This window comes from Cydia pomonella, chromosome 7 (assembly GCF_033807575.1).
Source record: "Cydia pomonella isolate Wapato2018A chromosome 7, ilCydPomo1, whole genome shotgun sequence".
In the NCBI taxonomy this organism is placed as follows: Eukaryota; Metazoa; Arthropoda; class Insecta; order Lepidoptera; family Tortricidae; genus Cydia; species Cydia pomonella.
The window spans coordinates 10,916,347-10,936,359 of record NC_084709.1 but is presented as its reverse complement, the minus strand read 5'-3'; the positions used below and the strand labels follow the sequence as shown (position 1 = coordinate 10,936,359).

The 20,013-nt window shown below is 35.0% G+C and overlaps 1 protein-coding gene across 1 annotated transcript in view; it reads left to right on the top strand.

Annotated features, from left to right (window-relative positions):
• Positions 1–20,013, top strand: part of LOC133519800 (uncharacterized) — a 96,425-nt gene that overhangs the window by 5,986 nt on the left and 70,426 nt on the right. The window contains exon 3 of the mRNA XM_061853910.1: positions 661–791. Coding sequence (XP_061709894.1) covers positions 661–791 — 131 coding nt within the window. The remainder of the gene's footprint in view (positions 1–660; positions 792–20,013) is intronic.

Sequence of the window (20,013 nt, the reverse complement as noted above, 5' to 3'; positions counted from 1 at the left end):
AATGGTAAATTTACCGAATTCTCTATTGTGGGGGGCCCCTCTTTTGTGGAGGCCCGGGGCAGTAGCCCCGGTTGCCCTCCCCTAAATCCGGCCCTGAGTTCAACTACGAATTGGAGTTCAGAATAATAAGGTCAGTAGAGCCGTCAAGGAAGATGTAACACGCCCCTCTTCATTTTTTTCTGTTTTTTCAGCTTGTACCTGCATTCATATGTATGTACTCCCACCATTAAGTTCTGTCCAATTCTCTTTTTTGACGCATTTTTGCGAGACCCCCACTGAATTTTGTTTGTTTAGTTTAGGCGGTTATTGTTAGAATTATTGAAGATATTATGTATTTATTTTATTTTACACTTCTTTAAAATACACTTGTTTTGCCTTGCGCTGTGGGCATGACAATTCGTGACAAATCGAGACTTTCTTGGCGTTTATAGCTTAACCTTGTAATTGCCCAAGCTTTTATATGAGGGATAACTGTGGTCATAAATGATGATACTTTTATCTAAATAGTTAATTGAAAGTACCCTCAAGAAATACTATACAAGGTTATAATTAGTTATGTCAAGTCATATTTTACTTTCCTCGTATTCGAAATGAAAAGTAGAGTGTTTAACTCGGGACCATTTTCATCCCTTTGTTAAGTCTATAATTTACTTTTAATAGATCGTCCGAGATGCCGAAACGCTCGCTAAGCGCATGGAGCACCGCGGCGCGTGCGCCTGTGACAACGACACCGGCGACGGCGCTGGTGTGCTTGTTGCCATTCCGCATCAGTACTACTGCGCACAGCTGAGGTATGCCTTCATTCTTATACGCTTCTTAACTTCTTACCCGAGACGTCCTACTGCTTGACATTCGTGATTGATGTTCTTGAAGTCGTGATAATTTTCCTGAATTTAGTCAACGATGAGCCATGAACAATTCTGAATTCTTTTTACAACCCGATCATCATCCTCCTTATCGTCAAACAAGTAAAAAGTTAAAAAGTAGGAGTCACAAAGAACCTAGCCGACGCCATGACCAACGCATCAATTTTTTTTTTATAAAAGTAACTTCCCGATCTAGCTCGGAGGAGAAAGTTAAAACAGATAAGTTCGGTTAGCAACCAACTGTGCCATTAACTGACACCTTTTGTAAAAAAAACAAAAATCTATCCATCACCGCACTCTTTGTCTTTACATAAGTTGGGTCGGTTCATGGGTGTGACTGTTATAACTTTTAGCATGCTGGAATTTCACTCGGTTTATCACAATTTCATGTAAAACATAACTTAAGTAGGCACAATCTCTCCATTTAATGTCATATGTTAAAAACTGCCAAACCGTTTGAAAACCGAGCATGCCGAGGAAAAATAGATTCATACACATGTAGTAGTCATTACCCTCTTTCTGGGACAACTAAATGTACTTACCTATAGAATTTATTCATGGCTGGCTCTGCAAATATATTTCGATATTCCTTTGAAGATATTTTGCCTGAATGGTTTTTCCAATAATGAAATATGATAACAAATTTCTAATATTATGGAAGAAAATTGCTTATATATATTGTAGACTGTAGGTAATATATATTATATAATAGGTATACGTGTAAGAGGTCTACTAGGGATTCTTACAACTCATATAAAGAATACACTGAAAAATAAAGCGAAAAGTGATTTGCACTGATTTAACGCCGTAGCTCAACTTTTTTTGTGCATTTAGAACTAAAGACATGCGCCGGTCCTAGGCAAAAGGTACCAATTTGTATTTGGTTAAGATTGTCAACCTACGGATCGGTTTTATTGTATGATTTATTATGCTTGCTGTCTAGATTCCGAGGCAGCTTTTTATAATTACGTGTATGACACGTAAATACTTAGCCGTAGACCTATCTTATCTAATAAGAAAAAAAATGTTAAAAAAAATGTGTTCTCGTATAGCAGTTCGATGTTCTAGATTTTTTATTTCTCGAACGGGTCGTATTTTCCATCCGCATAACAATGGATAAAAAGTAACTGCCGACACGATTTCCAAAACAGCAATAACTGTACGCGAGACTAATTTAAAGTCGAGCTTTAAGACCTATTTTACAGAAATTTGTCGTGCCAGTAGGCAAGTTGCCAGATCCTCGACAATCGAACGTAACCTTACACTTGGCAACGTGCCAGGGGCTTTATGAAAAATCGATGCCGCTACTGGAACGGTATGGGAAACTCTTGAAGGGCAAGGTATTTTAAAGTCGAAATTAGACCTATTCGGTAACCTTACTAACCTTCATTCCTTTTTGCTACTAGTACCCCGCCGTGTGTTAAGCTCAATTTGCAAAAAAAATATTGATTCTTTTGAGCCGTCTACAAAATTAAGACCAGGTATATCAGGGGATATATTTTTGTTGTTGCCAACATAAATTGCCAATCGCAAAATATATAATGCATGTTGTTAATAATTGAATTAAAATCGATCCAGCAGTTTCGAGCTTTCAGACTGAGATGTACATGCAATTTGAACAAACAGATTCATACAAATAATTCCAGTCCATCCAGTCACCGCACGTAAGCGGGCAATGTAATCCATTCATATCCCAGACTTGTTTGATAATCCTACCCCAACCAGAGCTGGGTCAAGACACGTCAAGAGCACACACAATAGATAATGGTATCATTGCTGTATAGGTGCACAATACTCGTATTGCGTCTCGTGTACTACGCAGTATCTCTGAATTAATGCTCTAGGGCATATATTGTATTGGTTGTTGCCGGGCTACAATGGTGTGCGGCGCGGTTATACGGTGTCAGTTATATTCTTTGTAAATCGCTTGTTGGATATTTACTTGTGTCGCTTGGGATTGCGGTTTATTTTATTTATTTAAACTTCACACATGGGCCACATGGCGTACTTAATGCTTTGAAATACTCTACCAGACGCTACCCGTCAACCATTGGGGGCATTGGGTCAAACAGAAACTTGACAACGGTTTGCAAGTTTAGTATTATGGCTTTGTTGAGATATGGTTTTTGAGACAATTGACAATGTTGTTATGTAGTGAGATGAGATGATAGCCGAATGAAACACTTAGCTACAACCTTCAAAATAGTCGTTATACCATAGAACAGATTTTAATTAAAAAAATACTTGCCAATATATTCAATTAAGAAGTACGTGATTTACTATTTACAGACCTTTTCCTAATTGACACAACCGGCTGCGGAAGCCATGCGTGCAAAGTGTCTAAAATAATCAATATAAATCGATATTTTGTCCTTAGCAAGAACCTTAATGGATTTTGAATAAACTGTTCGTGTTTATTGGTTGCTGTCAGAAAGCATTAGGCAGATCAATAGGGCATGCCATTAGAGCTCTTTCCGAATAGACACATTGATTCGACCTTCATCTATTCACGGCCTGTCGCCACAACGAGGGAGACACGCGATGAGACAAATAACATAATCACGACTATGGTAATTTTATTAACAAGTACAATATACGTACAAACAAGTCGGATGCATGGTATTGATAATGTGCAAACAGTTGCAAGTAGTGTATTATTGTCGAAATCTAGCTTTAAGTGTGCACGTTAGGTGGAATAGATTTAGTGCATTTGAGCGTTAAACATTAGAGTACTTTGATATTCAATGGTGATTGCGACAAATAACATAGCCACGATGCCACGAATATAGCAATTTTAAGCTAAGCAGTAACAAGAAAAATACCATGTACTGGTATAGTTTATTGTCGAGATATGGTTTTAGTGCAATATGCACGCTATGGTGAATATGAAATTAAGAGGTAAACAAAAAGTCGAGACTTTTGTGTCAATTACAAAGATTTATTTAGTTTCACCTGTGTCTGTCTGAAACAATTCTAACATGCATGGTGATTTGTCGAATTTCACTGCTTCGGTGGGATTAAATATAGATGTGGTCTGACCGATGAGCATTAAGACGAAAGAGTAGAGAGGAAAATGGGGACAACGTTTGTATGGAGAATCGGCGGTCCTCTTTCCTCTTAAATCGGGAGGTTGTGATAAGCATTTTCTACCTACTATAAACCAACCCACACACATCGAAACTCGTAAAAAAGTCTCCATGTTTCGATAACTGTGCAAAGAAAAGTAGAGTGTCTGTGTAAATTAATAAGAACTGGCGTGAGAGTGTACTGAAATGTCCAAATTCCCATATAAAACTCGTGCCAACTTTAGTGAATGAACCTATAATATAAGCTTTGCTCATACGTAAGGCTAGGTATATTCAGTCCGTTATTTCTCCTATTGAAATGCTCGTCAATCTCAGAATCAGCAACATGAATCTATATAAACAAAATAATTCCGTTCCTAAGTATTCACTTGGGTAGAGAGAGCACACATCAATAAACAGACGACATTTGATTCAGCATTCCACACCCACGCCTCTTCAGTGCGGCTATTCATAATAGCCGCTGCACACCGCTTGAAGTCTGGCCTCCTGTGACGGGTACTTGTTACAAATCTCGGAGTCAGATCATACTAGACTTCAGTTCAAAAACGTATACAAATTAAATCGTGAATAGATGACAGGATATCAAATAAAGAGCTCTGGGCTCTCGAATAAACATTCCTGATTCCTGAAATGTAAATTCGATCTACAATTTTTTTTAATGATAATTTTATTTTATTATTGTCAAAAATCTCATAACAATTTAATTACAAACTCTTATTTTTAGATTAGTAGAGATATCATCCACAGCGCATTCTACAAATCGATGTCTACAAATTCTACGTTACACCGACAACATTTGATTAATGCGAATGAAATGTTTTTCGAGTAAGTATATATGTCACGTGTGGTATTTTGGGTATGTATATGTAATGTTTTATTGAACGTTCATAATTAACCATGTTTTAAATTCTCCTTTTACTGTACTGGTCTTAAGCTTCAGTAGGTATCACACATCAAGTTGTAGAACTTGGCAACTGTGGCCGATTCTGGCATAAACATCTTGCTTTTAGTGCCAAATATTTATGAAAGCCTTATATGACTCAATTGCACTGCCTACTTAACTGTGGCATTGGTATGGGCAATTCTTTATTTGCGTACCGTTTACCCTTGTTTCTCGTACATAACCGAGTTACATTACCAGCAATGTACAAGGAAAAAATATTCTTCGTACAAAACCGGGTAATGTATTAAGAAATATTTTTGATTTGTACATTACCGTTAACATTTCCAGTTTTGTACGAGGGTGTAAATATTCTTCCTACATTACTTGGTTTTGCTCAAAGAAATCTTTATTCCGTGTACATGTAATTGTTTTAAAAATTGTTACTAAAGAGGACATAACATTAACAGTACCCCTAGTGTAAATTTTATCGACATCATAACGTGACGAACGCGTTTGCGTTAAGTCTCATTTTGTATAGGATTTTGAGTTTCCAAAACGTCCCGCTTGGCGCGCTCTTTCTAAATCCAATACAAAATGAGACTAAACGCAAACGCGTACGTCACGTTTCAAAATCGAATTTATTTACACTAGGGGTACTGTCCATGAAAGTTTTGTCAATACATATAAGCGTATGGTGCGTCCACGGTTTCACATCGACAACTCAGGTTTTGTGAATGTTTTTAAACTGCAGCAGTTACTAGGTTTTTATTAGGGTTCCGTAGTCAACTAGGAACCCTTATAGTTTCGCTATGTCTGACCGTCCGTCCGTCTGTCCGAGGCTTTGCTCTGTGATTGTTAGTGCTAGGAAGCTGAAATTTGGTATGGATATATAAATCAATAAAAATCGATCGATTTTGTTTTATGTATTTAAATAATAATATATATAGATTAAGTTCATTGGGCAACTACAGGACCCTACACTGAGCATGGCCCGACATGCTCTTGGCCAATTTATTTATTTATTGTTTACTCGCAGAACCTCCTTGGTTTTGTACATGGAATAAAGGTTTCTTTGAGCAAAACCAAGTAATATAGGAAGAATATTTACATCCTCGTACAAAACTGGTAATGTTATCGTTAATGTGCAAAGAAAAAATATTTCTTAATACATTACCCGGTTTTGTGCGAAGAATATTTTTTCCTTGTACATTGCTGGTAATGTAACTCGGTTATGTACGAGGAACAAGGGGCCGTTTACATTTTACTATATAACAATAATATCTAAAGACAGACTAAGTAGTTACAAAAGTTGAAATTTACTACAATAACACATTTGCATCACGTGAATAATAAATCAAACTTTAGAGCGTAATAACGATAAGTCCCCTCCAGTTTTTTTTATCATCGTCTGCAATCACGTCTCAGCTAAAAATGCAGTATTAACTTCAAAAGAAACACGCAATAGCGTTGATCGATGGTTATTTTAAGATGCTTTTTTTCTGGTGGTTATTTAATTTTTTACAGTGCTCAAGGACGTGTCCGATTTGTTGTTTTTGTAATCTTCAATTAACTGTCGAAATAGGCAAAATTATCGATAAGTCCTGGACGGTTTTGGTCACTACTTTAAATTAATTCATTAAATCTTCTCTTGATTTATTTCTATCTCTTTCACTAATCTCAACGTAATTAAACTTTTTCCCTTGAATCTCGCTCGATATTTAGCAGATATAAGGAATTCAAATTAATTTCGTCTCTATTTTCAACGAAAAGCGATGCGACGCGCGAGCGACGTCTGGTTGTAAACTGATATGATCGGAGTCGGACTGAATTGCGAGAATCTATTTAGTCGTTCATTATGGCGTCTCGTTGCTACGTACGAGGAGCACTGATTATCACTTGCTAAGGTCGGGCTATTTAGTTACATTGTTGTAAGTGATAATAAGTTGAAAAGACGTTCTGTATATTCACTAGCTGACAAACCTAATGTTTGAAAATCATGAATTTCGTTTCGTTGGCGTAGCTAACATTGAGAATATAAATGTGGATACAGATGAAAATGGTCGGGGTCGAGGTTGTTAGATCTGTTTTTAGGGTTCCGTAGCCAAATGGCAAAAAACGGAACCCGATTATAGATTCGTCATGTCCGTCTGTCTGTCCGATTCTGTCACAGCCACTTTTTTCCGAAACTATAAAAGCTATACTGTTCAAACTTGGTAAGTAGATGTATTCTATAAACCGCATTATGATGTTTACACAAAAATAGAAAAAAAAAACAATAAATTTTGGGGGTTCCCCATACTTAGAACTGAAACTCAAAAAAACTTTTTTCATCAAACCCATACGTGTGGGGTATCTATGGATAGGTCTTTAAAAATGATATTGAGGTTTCTAATATCATTTTTTTCTAAACTGAATAGTTTGCGCGAGAGACACTTCCAAAGTGATAAAAAGTGTGTAACTTCTAAAATCCCCCGTAACTTCTAAAATACCAGAATGAAAAATCTAAAAAAAATATATGATATACATTTCCATGCAAACTTCCACCGAAAATTGGTTTGAACGAGATCTAGTAAGTAGTTTTTTTTAATACGTCATAAATGGTACGGAACCCTTCATGGGCGAGTCCGACTCGCACTTGGCCGCTTTTTTGTAATGTTATTGAGACCTAACTCTATTATGCTAGGTTTGATAAAATGCAGAATTATGGCCTCAATACTTCAAATAAAAGGCCGAAACAGAATAGAGTATTTTGTTGGCACTTACGCTTTTCTATTAAGAACGCTAGTTTTTAGCTACAATTTAGAATTAACAATTTTGTGACAACATTATTTTCTTAAATATTTTATATTTTTAAGAAAAATTGTGGCTTTTTTGCGACATTCGGGACAGTTAATATTTTATCATCATGCATCATCATCATTTAAGAGCTTGGCTCTTGTTGGTGGAGTAGACGCCAGTTATCGCGGTCCTCGGCCAAGTTCTTTAGGTCCCTGTGATATTTTATCATAGGTATCTTAAAATAAGAAAACATTAAACCTCCTCCCACCGACCTCCTCTTCTATATATATATTTTTTCTTTTATATATTTTATTTTCTTCTTCTCTTTCTTTATTATGAGTTAGTATAGTAGTTAACTAACATAGGATTAAGGGAGTGTACACTAACACTATGGACATGGTCCGAAATAAATAAATTGAATTGAATTGAATTAATATTGACATCAGTGAAAAGGTATGCTTAAAAACCGACCAACAAATTTCTAAATAGGTACCTACCGTTAATATTTGCTTATACACATTTAAATTAATTGTTGAAAATTCTGCTGGAGAATATACCGCTTCCCATTAGAATTTCCTGATACAGACGCATTAACTATTGTTATTTCTTAATAAACATGGTAATAGGGATTGCAATCCGGTCCGGCGGATCCGGTAATCCGGCCGGATCCGGCACTTTTCAGGAGCTACCGGATCCGGTAAAAATCACCGGATCCGGACCGGATCCGGTAAAATAAAAAAGACGCCTAAATACAGCACGCACTGTGCGTTTTAGGTGAGGAAAAAGCGACGGATGAGAGATATAAAGTTGGATAGAACAAAAAACTAGTGAAGAAGTTTAAATATAGTGAGATAAAAATATATTTATTATGTCGATAACTGGGAACAGGAGAGAATTTCTTCTTCTTTCATGTTGGTGGCATGATATGACGATTACATAAATACTGTAATAGAAGGAAAAATTAAAGGATGGAGATGCCATGGAAGGCATTTGTAATTTATGCTAGAGAGAAGGTTAATGTTATGTCATAATGTTGTGATAGAAGATTAAAACTAAACAAATGAACAGGATTAAGTCGGCGGTACTCAACCGACTTGAGTTGATCTCATCATATATATGTATATTGATAATCTTTAGCAGATCTAGATTCTTTTCTATTCAAATTTAAGAAAGAATCTTTTGTCTTCACAATTTCATCCAATTTTATGCAATTTCCTACATCTTCGTACGTACGTGCTACTCTACGTCTAGCCAATTCTTTACTTGATCCATGTAACTTTTCGTAGGGAGTCCCTTTCCGCGATGGTTTTAATCCTACACTCTATTATTTTTGCACGAGATCGATGTGTCGTATTTCGTTCCCTATAATTTGCCCTTCTATCCCTAAACAACATTTTTTAAATCATACATTCTACTACTTTCACGCACAAAAAAATGAGAGCAAGATAATATTGTAGCGCATTTAATATCACTTTGGTTAAAAGTAAAATATATATCTTCTTTTGTTACTAGAATGGATGTCAACGTTACAAAGAATTCAATCAAAGAACAGTTACGATGACTTGTCCTTTCAAGGACTTCCATCTCCCACCCCAAATCCCATCATCAGGCTTTGTAAACTACTCAAATTCATAAATATTATCGAAAATTTGAGTACTTGTGAATGGTTAAATATAATAAAAACCGATTTCATATTTTGTTTTTAAAGTGATATTGACATTGTAACACTTTTTACTACTAAGTTCTATTTTATTTTTAAGAAGTTATTTATTAACTTCAAATTATAGATTTAGGAATACGTATTACGCAAAAAACTAGAAAAATATGTCACTTAATTAACTTTAATATCCCTATACCAATCCGGATCCGGTCCGGCCGGATCCGGCCGGATCATGGCCAAAATCCGGCCGGATCCGGCCGGATTGAAAATCAATCCGGTTTGCAATCCCTACATGGTAATGATAAATAATTACCTCACAAACTGAGCAAACACCAAAATATCGCAACAGCGGAATTTTACCGAATGGAACTTTATTCCAAGATAGCTGGCCAATTCAATTACATTACACTTCGCACTTGACCATAGCTTTATCTGATAAGCATTACGCGTAATAAATTTATCCATCGTGATCTCTTTTCCTTATCAGCGACTATCGGGGTGGTTATCTTCAAGATATCTATTTTAATCATAAATCAAGTATGTAAGCTTTGCACATTAGATAGAATATGTTGTGTCTGCTGTTTTCATTGTAGCTTAGGTTATATCTTATTATTGCACCACATTGTTTTTAGATGGAGAATTCGATAAATTGATTGATTACTAACATTATTATTTTTTTATTGTTATTGGTGACAGTTACGATTCTTATAACAATTTGTGTTCAAAATCTATATCATGATCATGAATAATTTAAGTTTCAAAAATTACAATAGCATCATCATTAGCATTGAGACTCAAAATGTTAGTAGTAATCGGCTACAATGTAGCGTAAGTACAGCTCGTAGTTTCATATAACAATTGATTATTGATTGAGCATGGAGCATAGCGAAAGAATTACCATACTAAAGAAAAAGAGACCGGCATGCCGAGACTATAATAGAATTACATAGAGTTCATTAGTATTGCAAAATATACAAACTATGTACCTACTTTAACTAACCGCTGAAATCCAATGTAGGTACTGACTACTGAGTGATAGATTTATGAAAATACACTACGAGTTTATTTACATATAACATACTAACATTGACATAGGTGTATAACATTTTAAGTTAAGTTATATATTTTATGTTATAAAATGTTATGCATGAGGAGTATAACATTTTAAGTTAAATATTTATTGGTATACAATTATTTTTATGCATGTGCGCTACAAATGCTACAATGTTATTCAGCGGTTTGATCCAGTAAAGTATGATATTTACCAAATTAATGAATCAGAACATGCGTGTCAATGTTTGGTAATCCTCACATCGTATTTAATAGTGCATGTCTTCTTCGTCCTGCCCTTTTCCCATTATTTGGGGTCGGGTCTCCTCACTCTTCTGCGCCAGGCTAATCTATCCTGGGTTGTTTTTTCAGGCAAATGGGCGTCCTTGAGGTCTCTTTGTATTTTTGACCACCAGGTTAGGGGCCGGCGGCCTCTACCTTTCTTTTGTTCTAGCAAATCTAGTGCAAGCTGTACCACATGGTCCTCACTTCTTCTTTTGACATGTCCGTACCATCTGAGACGGTTTTCGGTGAGTTTCTGGGTGATTGGTGCGACTTTAAAGCTGGCTCTTATATATTCGTTGCGTACTTTATCGAGTCGAGTCACACCTCCCGCCCATCTCAACATCTTCATCTCGTTGACATGTACCTTTTGCTCGTGATCGTATTTAATAGTGCATGTGAAGTATATTAGGATGTTTTGACATAACATACGATCCCAAATATTCCAAGGGGTAATCACATAATAAATAAGTTTTGACATTATATTATTGCTATAGGTACTAAACATTTCTTAGGGTTCCGTACCTCAAAAGGAAAAATAGAACCCTTAAGTTCTTAGGTTAGGTTAGTAAAACAAATGTTGTATGATTTCTTAATAACTAAAGCGTACTACTAAATACAAGATTTTTTGTCAGACTCAGGAAATATTATTACCTTTTAATTTGTTGTGTATATTTCAATATTTATTATAGATTTAGTTTGTAAATGCATGCTAGATGTTCTCTGTAGCTATTTGTATGCCATGTGGCGAAGCATAGTGATACTTTATTATATATTTAAGACCTACTGTTGTACATAACTATGTTTAACAAATAAATAATTTAGAATTTTGAGGTATAGGATCTCGGGAACGTGTGGAAGTATTGAGTAAATTTTAACAATATGCTCAGATGTACAGTCCCTTGAAGCTCTGAAAAAATCAAACTTCTAAGATAACGTAAAAAAGGGATACGGCCGTTTATGCCGCAAAACATATAATATATGTATATGTCGACAATCTCAAGGGAAACAACATTTATACGGTACTTCCCGTTGACCTAAAACTATGAAATTTGGCAAATCATATCGTCTTGCAGTACAAGTACAGGCAAAAATCTCAAAACAGTAAATTTGTAAAAAAAATAAGTTACATTTGTACAGAACCCTCGGTGGGCGAGATGTGGTGGGCGACTCGCACTTGTCCGGTTTTGAATAACTATTTGGTTTACACGTAAGAAATGTATCACAGGATGTCGAATTGCTATATAATGCCTACTTGAACTGCGCAGTAAATCGCGGCCTACACATAAACATTTATGTCCAGTCTGCTAAATGTCACATCTCACATCAGAGGCATCTAAACTGGTAGGTAATTGACAACTTTACATATAACTTCATTGAATGTAAAGGTGATGTTTTATATTATACGATGGCAGATCCAACAGCGCGTTACATTGATTAAGGTATGTATGTAAATAACCGTATCTTATGTGGGATATTATAACCTTGATTACATTTGTGAACCATGGTACGTTAAATGGAAAGGCTTAAAACACGCTTGAGAAAATCTAGACATTGTTGTTGGTTATTGTTCGATCCGACACCGTCAATAAGACGAAATGATAATTTCCAGAAATCACAACACAAATAAAGCTTACAAAATAGAAAAAAACCTCCTTTAAAAATGGAAAATGAACGTTTCAAGTTATGTTGTTTCTGACCAACATATCGTAATAAAAGGTTTTAAATGAAATGCCTATTGGGTAGGTAGAATTAGGCAAGATTCCAATATATATATGTATTCGTCTCTTCTCAAAGTTAGTTGTAAAAATCGTGTAAAGTTTTGTACACGATAACTGATATTATTATTTTTTATCGTTATTATCGAAGTCCAATGACCTTTTTTGTGTAAATCACAATATTTTGAAATAGTTTGATAATATTTATTGGAATATTTCGTAACATTATATAAGGTAGGTGAGGCATATAAGGCCCACCTTAATTTAAACTGAAATATTTATAGAAATAATCAGGATATTTCTCAGGTTCCTCATTTGTTTAAGTTTATTAATGCCTATACCAAAATAGTTATGAAAATATAATTATTTACATGACTCTTGAAAAATACAAGTTTTATAAAAGTACTATTTTGAGCCTTATTGGACACTAGCAGGGGATTTAGGCCCGCAACAAAAACATATTTTTTGACAGTAACAACCTATTTTAATTGTATGTTACTTTAAACGTGTACAAAAACGCTATTTTTGGTATCTTCGCAACATGAGCTTGGAGCCTTACTATACTAAAGATATATGTATATATACAGTTTTTCCTTATGTTACAGTGATGATGATGAGACTTTCGTGGTAGTATCTTAAGATGTCGTCAAGTTATTTGCATCATCATAACATGCAAAACAGTCGTGGTTGATTAGGTATTCAAATGTAATAGCAATTACAAAACAATAATTATGTTCGTGTGTATAATAAAAAAAATATGTATTTTACGTAGGTAAGTAATCCTATTAGCAGCTATCATGGTATTAGGTATTATCGACTACATAATAACCGGTCCGATAATGGTTTGTTAAGTAGTGATTACTTGTTAGATTATTTAATGATACTTGAAAGTAGTGATGTGCCGTGGGAATTTTCCTGGAAAAACGAATATTCCCTTCTGGAAAAATTCTGGGAAATTTCCCCTGTTCCCGGGAATCTACCCCAAATAGGGGAATATTGAAACATAGAGTAAGTGAATTACAACTTTAATTAAAGCCAGCTATAATGTTAAGTAAAACTGTGTTTAGTAAAATAAAGTAGCCATAAACCGTAAACTGTAAGCGACTTCTCAACCAAATATAATGGGATAGTGGTTTGCTTAAAACAGTCGTCATTGGATTAAAACAAAATACGCAATTACTTTAAGCCCACGAAGTGCCTGTATGCGAAACCTCAAGTCAATTATTTTGAAGTTTTCTGCATACAAATACAAAAAAAATTTTTTAGGTCGGCAAAAAATAATAGCTAGTTTTTTTATTGGATTTTTTCATAATGTAATGAAAAAGGTTTTACAAAAACCCGTCCAAAATACTCGTATGTGTACAGAGTTTTTTGGTAAAAAGCTTATAGAATTCCACTCTTCTTATTACTACCTAACTTATTTTGACTCTGACTAAACTGTGATGATTTGTATCTTTTTTGTTGATTAAAAAAGTATTCGTGTAAAAAAATATTTTATTTTGACCAAGGGAATTACCCAGTAACAATGGGAACTCTTCCAGGAAGAATGGGATTTTTCCCTGGAGTGTAGGGAATTTACTTTGGCGGATAAGATACGCTTTTTAATTAAAAAAAAAATCGGCCAAGTGCGAGTCGGACTCGCACAGGAAGGGCTCCGTGCCATTATCTATAAAAACGGTCACCCATCCAAGTAGTGACCCCGCCCGATGTTGCTTAACTTCGGTGATTGGATGAGAACCTCGAGATTAGAAAGAAATATTTATTTTATTCTGTTTTTAATATTTGTTATTATAGCGGCAACAGAAATACATAATCTGTAGAAATTTCAACTGGCTAACTATCACAGTTCATGAGATTCAGCCTGGTGACAGACGGACGGACGGACAGCGGAGTCTCAGTAATAAATGTTTGACCTTTGGGTACGGAACCCTAAAAAACAAGATGTGATGACTGAATTTCTGAATTTTTGAATTTTTACTAGAAATTCAGAATTTTGAAATTGTGCATAGACATATACCTATATATCTAAGCATAATTTTAAAAATCCACTTATTTACCCTTCATGGGGGAATATTTCCAGGAACGTTTCCTATTAACTATTCCAAATATCAGCAAATTCTATGACCTGACATTTTTTTCGCTGCCCGCTTGGCGTGAAATGCCCCTACTCCCATATTAAATCCGGCAACGCGCTTACAACCCCTCTGTTCTTGCGGGTGTCTATGGGCGACGGTAATCGCTTACCATCAGGCGATTCGTCTCCTCGTTTTTTTACTATATCATAAAAAAATAAGTAGGTTGTTTTGAATTGTAAAAATACAAGATGCCCAAGTATGATAGTGTTGATGTATTAATTGTCGCTGTAAGTTAAGAAATCAATTTTGACAGGTATGAATTGACCCTTATATTTACGAAGCTAAGACCGACCGTTTAACTAATAACCCTAGTATCATATATATAAGGGTTAATTTATAACTGCCAAAAATTTACTTCTTCGTTAAACTATAAAATACAGAAAACACCAGAGGGTTTATTTGATACGGCTGATTAAAACTATCTGTTAATTTTATAAGTACTCTACTTTTACAAGCTTCTTGACTCTAATAAAACAAACAGCTGAGATATAAAAGGGTCTGCTTAGAATCGTTGTTTTGGGCCGACCCTCAAGGTCTTCCCTAAAGTGGGTCAAGGCGTATAGCCGGTAGCTATTTTAAATACATATGATTAATAAGATTAACTCAACTTCCTTGTTGATAGCGCTGCTAAATTATATAATACCTATCCAATATTATAAAAGGTATATGTCAAATATATGTGTATGGTAAATAAAAAATATGAATTATCTTGTATGTACCGTTGCAATATCTTATAACTAATCTACATACAGTCGCCACTCGTCATCAGATATATCGGAGGGGCCAAGCCAAGATGCTTACAAATATCTGAACAAGCCTCTATTGTCAGGGCGATAGAGTGCGTGTTTAGATATTTTTGTATCTAAGAACTGTAAACTTATGAAACTATCTCGCAGTTTGGTTGGTTGTTTTTTTTTTCTCTTATATACGAATACGAATTCAAGCGTTCGGTAAAGACCTAAGTTATAGTTATCTCCTAAATCAACGTAGATATTCCCATATAGGACTTGACCACCATCACAACCACTCCAGCGCTATAGGTTAGGCCCCGCTACAATCTAAAGTATGACTTCTAAATAAACAACTATTATTCATATCAAAGGAAGACCAATAGACGTAGTTACATGGGTTAGAAAACAATTATCAGCTCTGCCAACTACGCCTGGCGTTTGACTGCTGACTGCATTTCACTCTCTTACCAAGCGTCGGACAACTACTATAAACAATAATACATTTCTCATCGGCTGTTACAGTTGCTAAGGTCATTCTATGCTGGTTTTCTTGATGCGAGGGATCGGGAAGTGCTGGGAATAACTGTCCTGAGTGAATGGAATAAATCAACGCATGACCGGCCGGACAACTGCAAATTACAAATAAACACTTTGTTTATTGCCAGACTGTTTACTTACGCTGTGTAATAAAGGCACCAATGAAGGATTTAAATAATATACAACATAATAAATATAGGGTAGTACATAATACTCAGATATTGTGCAATGGACTTACGGACTTTAGTATTTTAGGCACAATTGGATCTAGCTTGCAAGAAACTTCATCTAAGATTTAATTTCAAAGTTGTATGGACTAATCTCAGTACAATTAGGGTTTGGCAGAACAACAAAATTAATTAAAAACATTGTCCCTAGGATTAAAGGCCGGTACAGACGGACTACAACCCGACTGAAACTTGTATGGGAACTGCACGCCGACGTTGCAGTTGGCCTGCAGTCGGCGTGCAGTTCCCATACAAATTGCAGTCGGGTTGCAGTCCGCCTGTATGAGCCCTAAGAGGAAAGGGGACGAAATCACGTACTGCTTACGTACTTACGCACGTTTCTCCATAAAAACGTAATTTGTCCCCATTCACATTGAAAATATTTTACACATTTGTATATTAACCATAACCATTTTTGCACTTTTGTTTTGTTTTGTTTTCATTATACTTAGTATGTAAATGAACTAACATAGTCTTTTTAAGTTTCACTAATACTTCTATGGACACTTATATGTCTGAAATAAACAATTTCTATTGTTATTTTATTTATTTTATTTTATAACTATGCCCCTTCGTTTGATTTTTTCCGATTTTTTGATTATTACAAGAGTAAGAAGCATAAACAAATTCCATACAGAATTTTAAATGCTCCGACTCTTGTAATCAAAATTCTAAAAATCAAACGAAGGCTGGTTATTATACATAAAACTGCTCAATATATTTTTTTATAATAATATATATTTAAATATTCAGGGAGGAAAATCGGGACTAGTTTGTATGGAAAAGCGGTCAACCACTATCGTCTTAGTCTTTGTATTTTCAATTAGACTGTATAAGATAAGTGGTGACATCTTAAATCGTTATCTAATCGTTTTAAATCTTGTATTTACTGGATTGAAAATGTCAATTCGGCGTGCAAAAGTCACTGATCACTAAGCCTATCGTAAACGATCTCGCTACCTCGATCACACCGTGGGGTGATGATAATCATCAAAACATGCTGAAAGGATGCGTGAAGAATTAAACTACATGACTATCGGATAACGCTCTTTGGGGTAATAACCTGGGGGGCACTGATAAAGTCGAAAATTTAAAACTATCCTGCGACTCCTGCAAGATGGGCATAGAGGCCAATTCAAACTTACATTTCGACATGAAAATGCTGTCATTTTGTTATCATTTGCGTATGCGTCTTGCTCGCACCTACATCATGTATGGAGAAATACGGAGAAATGCACGCGCTAATGGTAACTAAATTACATTATTTCGATATAACTTTGATGGTCGAATTTCGATTTTAGCGGTAACTAATCGTCCAGTGCTACTGCGAATGCATCAAAATCGGCTTATACCTACTATCTATAACTAAATATATACTACCAAGTTGTCCCCAGTGGTAACAACGGACCAAAATAATTCCCAGTACGAAGTTGCCAACAAAATATGTTAATATTCAATACCGACAAAAATACCTACATAAATATACAATGCTATCACAGCTAAACATGCCATAGATATTTCTGATAGGTTTTCAAGATCGCTTTTCTACATTGTCTCAGGTCTGGGTGTTTGTGCTACCTTCGTTGTTTCTGATTTCCATAACAAAAGTGCTTTAGCTACTTACTTGTGATGTTATTCACATTAATTTGTTTGTTTTTTCGATATTCGTAATCTCAACCTTACAGCACCTGTCACAGAGTAACGCCATCTATTGTCAATTTCTCTTATTACATAGCTCGTGAGCTATGGTTAAATTTAGGTCAATACGCATTGCGCGAGGCATAGTAGTTAGTTTTTATGTCATTATCCGAGAGATGGTGTCGCAAAAACTACCCTAGAAACTGTATTTAAAATTTGTAACGGTAAATTTTTCGTTTTGCCCTATTGCTTCATAAATCTCAATAAAATAAAAACTTAAAAGCATAAATCTTATTCACGTAATCAGTATAGGTAAATGTTAGACATATTTATGAAAAATATATATTGTTATCTCAAACATTAACTACATTTTTTGACTAAATTAAAATTGTCTAAAAAAGTTAAATTTAAAAAATTATATATAAACTTGAACATATAAAAAAAACAAAAGTTAGTCACCGGGCGAGATTCGAACCTGTAACACTCGTTTCTAGCCGAGCGCGTCTTAACCCGCTGGACCAGACGGACAGCGGCCGGCAATACGAAATTAGCGACCATATTCTGCGTCGAAAGAAAAACGCATGAAAACTCGAAAACACGCATTTTCCCAAACATAAGACTAATCTAGATCGATTGTATACCCCCCAAAAACCCCCATATACCAAATTTCAGCGAAATCGTTAGAGCCGTTTCCGAGATCACAGAAATATATATATATATACAAGAATTGCTCGTTTAAAGGTATAAGATACTTAAATACATAGAAAATACCAATGGCTTAGGAACAAATATTCCATTCTCTAACAAAATTAGATATATCATTACATGTAGAGTAATCAAACTTTTGCAAATGATTGTGAGCGCAATCTGTAAAGATATATAGCCCTATTTAGACAATTATTTCCGGGTGGTAAGGTATCTGCCTTTGGCGTCTTTTTTCATACTCTATTATTAATGTTGACTGTACAATAAACGTATGCTAAAATTTTACAGACTTTTATCTTTTAGTTTAAAAAAACTTAGAAAGTAGGAGAGAAAAAAAATCGTTTCCACGTTTCTGATCAAAAATAGTATATGGGTCTAAAGTTGAATACTATGCTTCAGACACCTGTTCGACCTTGCACCACACGATTTGACGAAGTGTAAATTGTAAACAGACACAGATACTATCTACCGTCGCACGCGCCGGCGCGGTGATACCGCATCAAGGTCTGCAACTTAATCCTCTATATCCATGTCAAAGTCTTTTTTAACCAAATAATTTAATCACTCGGGATATATAAGAATTTGAACATCATTTTCCACACAAATGCAATATAAACGGGTAACTTTCTGTGTACCCGAACCGTGTGTTCCTTGCTGTCAGCTACAGTTGAGTATCAGTGGGTTCCGATGAAGCAATTCCTTATGTAATTTGATAAGAATGGTGTTTATAAATGTTTTCTACTTTTTCTGTAAAAATATAAAGGCAATTTTTTTTCGAGTTAATGAGGTTTTGGTTTCTGGAAGGAACATATTTACGTGGCTTTTGCCTTCTCGAGGTTTCACTACAGTTACATGCATTAACTAACCACTTTTCCTCTTTTACGATGTTTCTTTTAAGATGGCGCGTAAAGCCAGGAAATAAGAAAGGACCAAAAAATACGGCGCGCCACGCGAAACTTGCGACGGAAGATTTGACTATTGCGCGGGTTTTGAGGTTTTACCTCAATAATTTTGAAAATATACTTCTGATTAAAATTTCGCTAGTTCAAGTCCCTCGGCTATTTCACTAGCTATTTTTTTAACTAAAGTTATACTGCTATGAAATGCAGCGTAACTATATGTACATATATGTACAATTGAAAATAAATGAAAACTAGACATGTTTCGTGTTTTGTTTTCTATCGTATCGAGCCAACTTTGACCTTTTAAGGTTTTTCTTGGAGTCTGCTCTCGGAAATATAGTTTAGTTTCTTTAAACCGTGTATAAAACTGTAAAAAAAAAACTAAAATGTTGCTATGTTCTCCTCTTAAACATATAGACATGCATTCATAATCCTTATCATAAAGGATGAAGTGATAAACAAACAATATAATAGCACCTCACAGATGTATGAAATGTATTATAATACATAATACTCTTTAAATTGCAATTACTTAGTTATCATTATCACTAGGTAAATATTTCCTGCAAGTGGGTAATCTAAGTTATCATAAAATAATTATATATGTTAATCAGTGTTTATGGAAAATAAAATGATATATTATATTCAAATGTAAAACTCAACATGTTGCAGGAAAGATCATTCTTCCCGTTTGATAAAACGATAGGAAAAGTTTAATTAATATACGTGGGAAGTTGTACGGGTGCGGCAGAGACGAACCAAATCAATTTAACTCTAATGGTTAACATCTACATACATAAATTCATAATGTATGT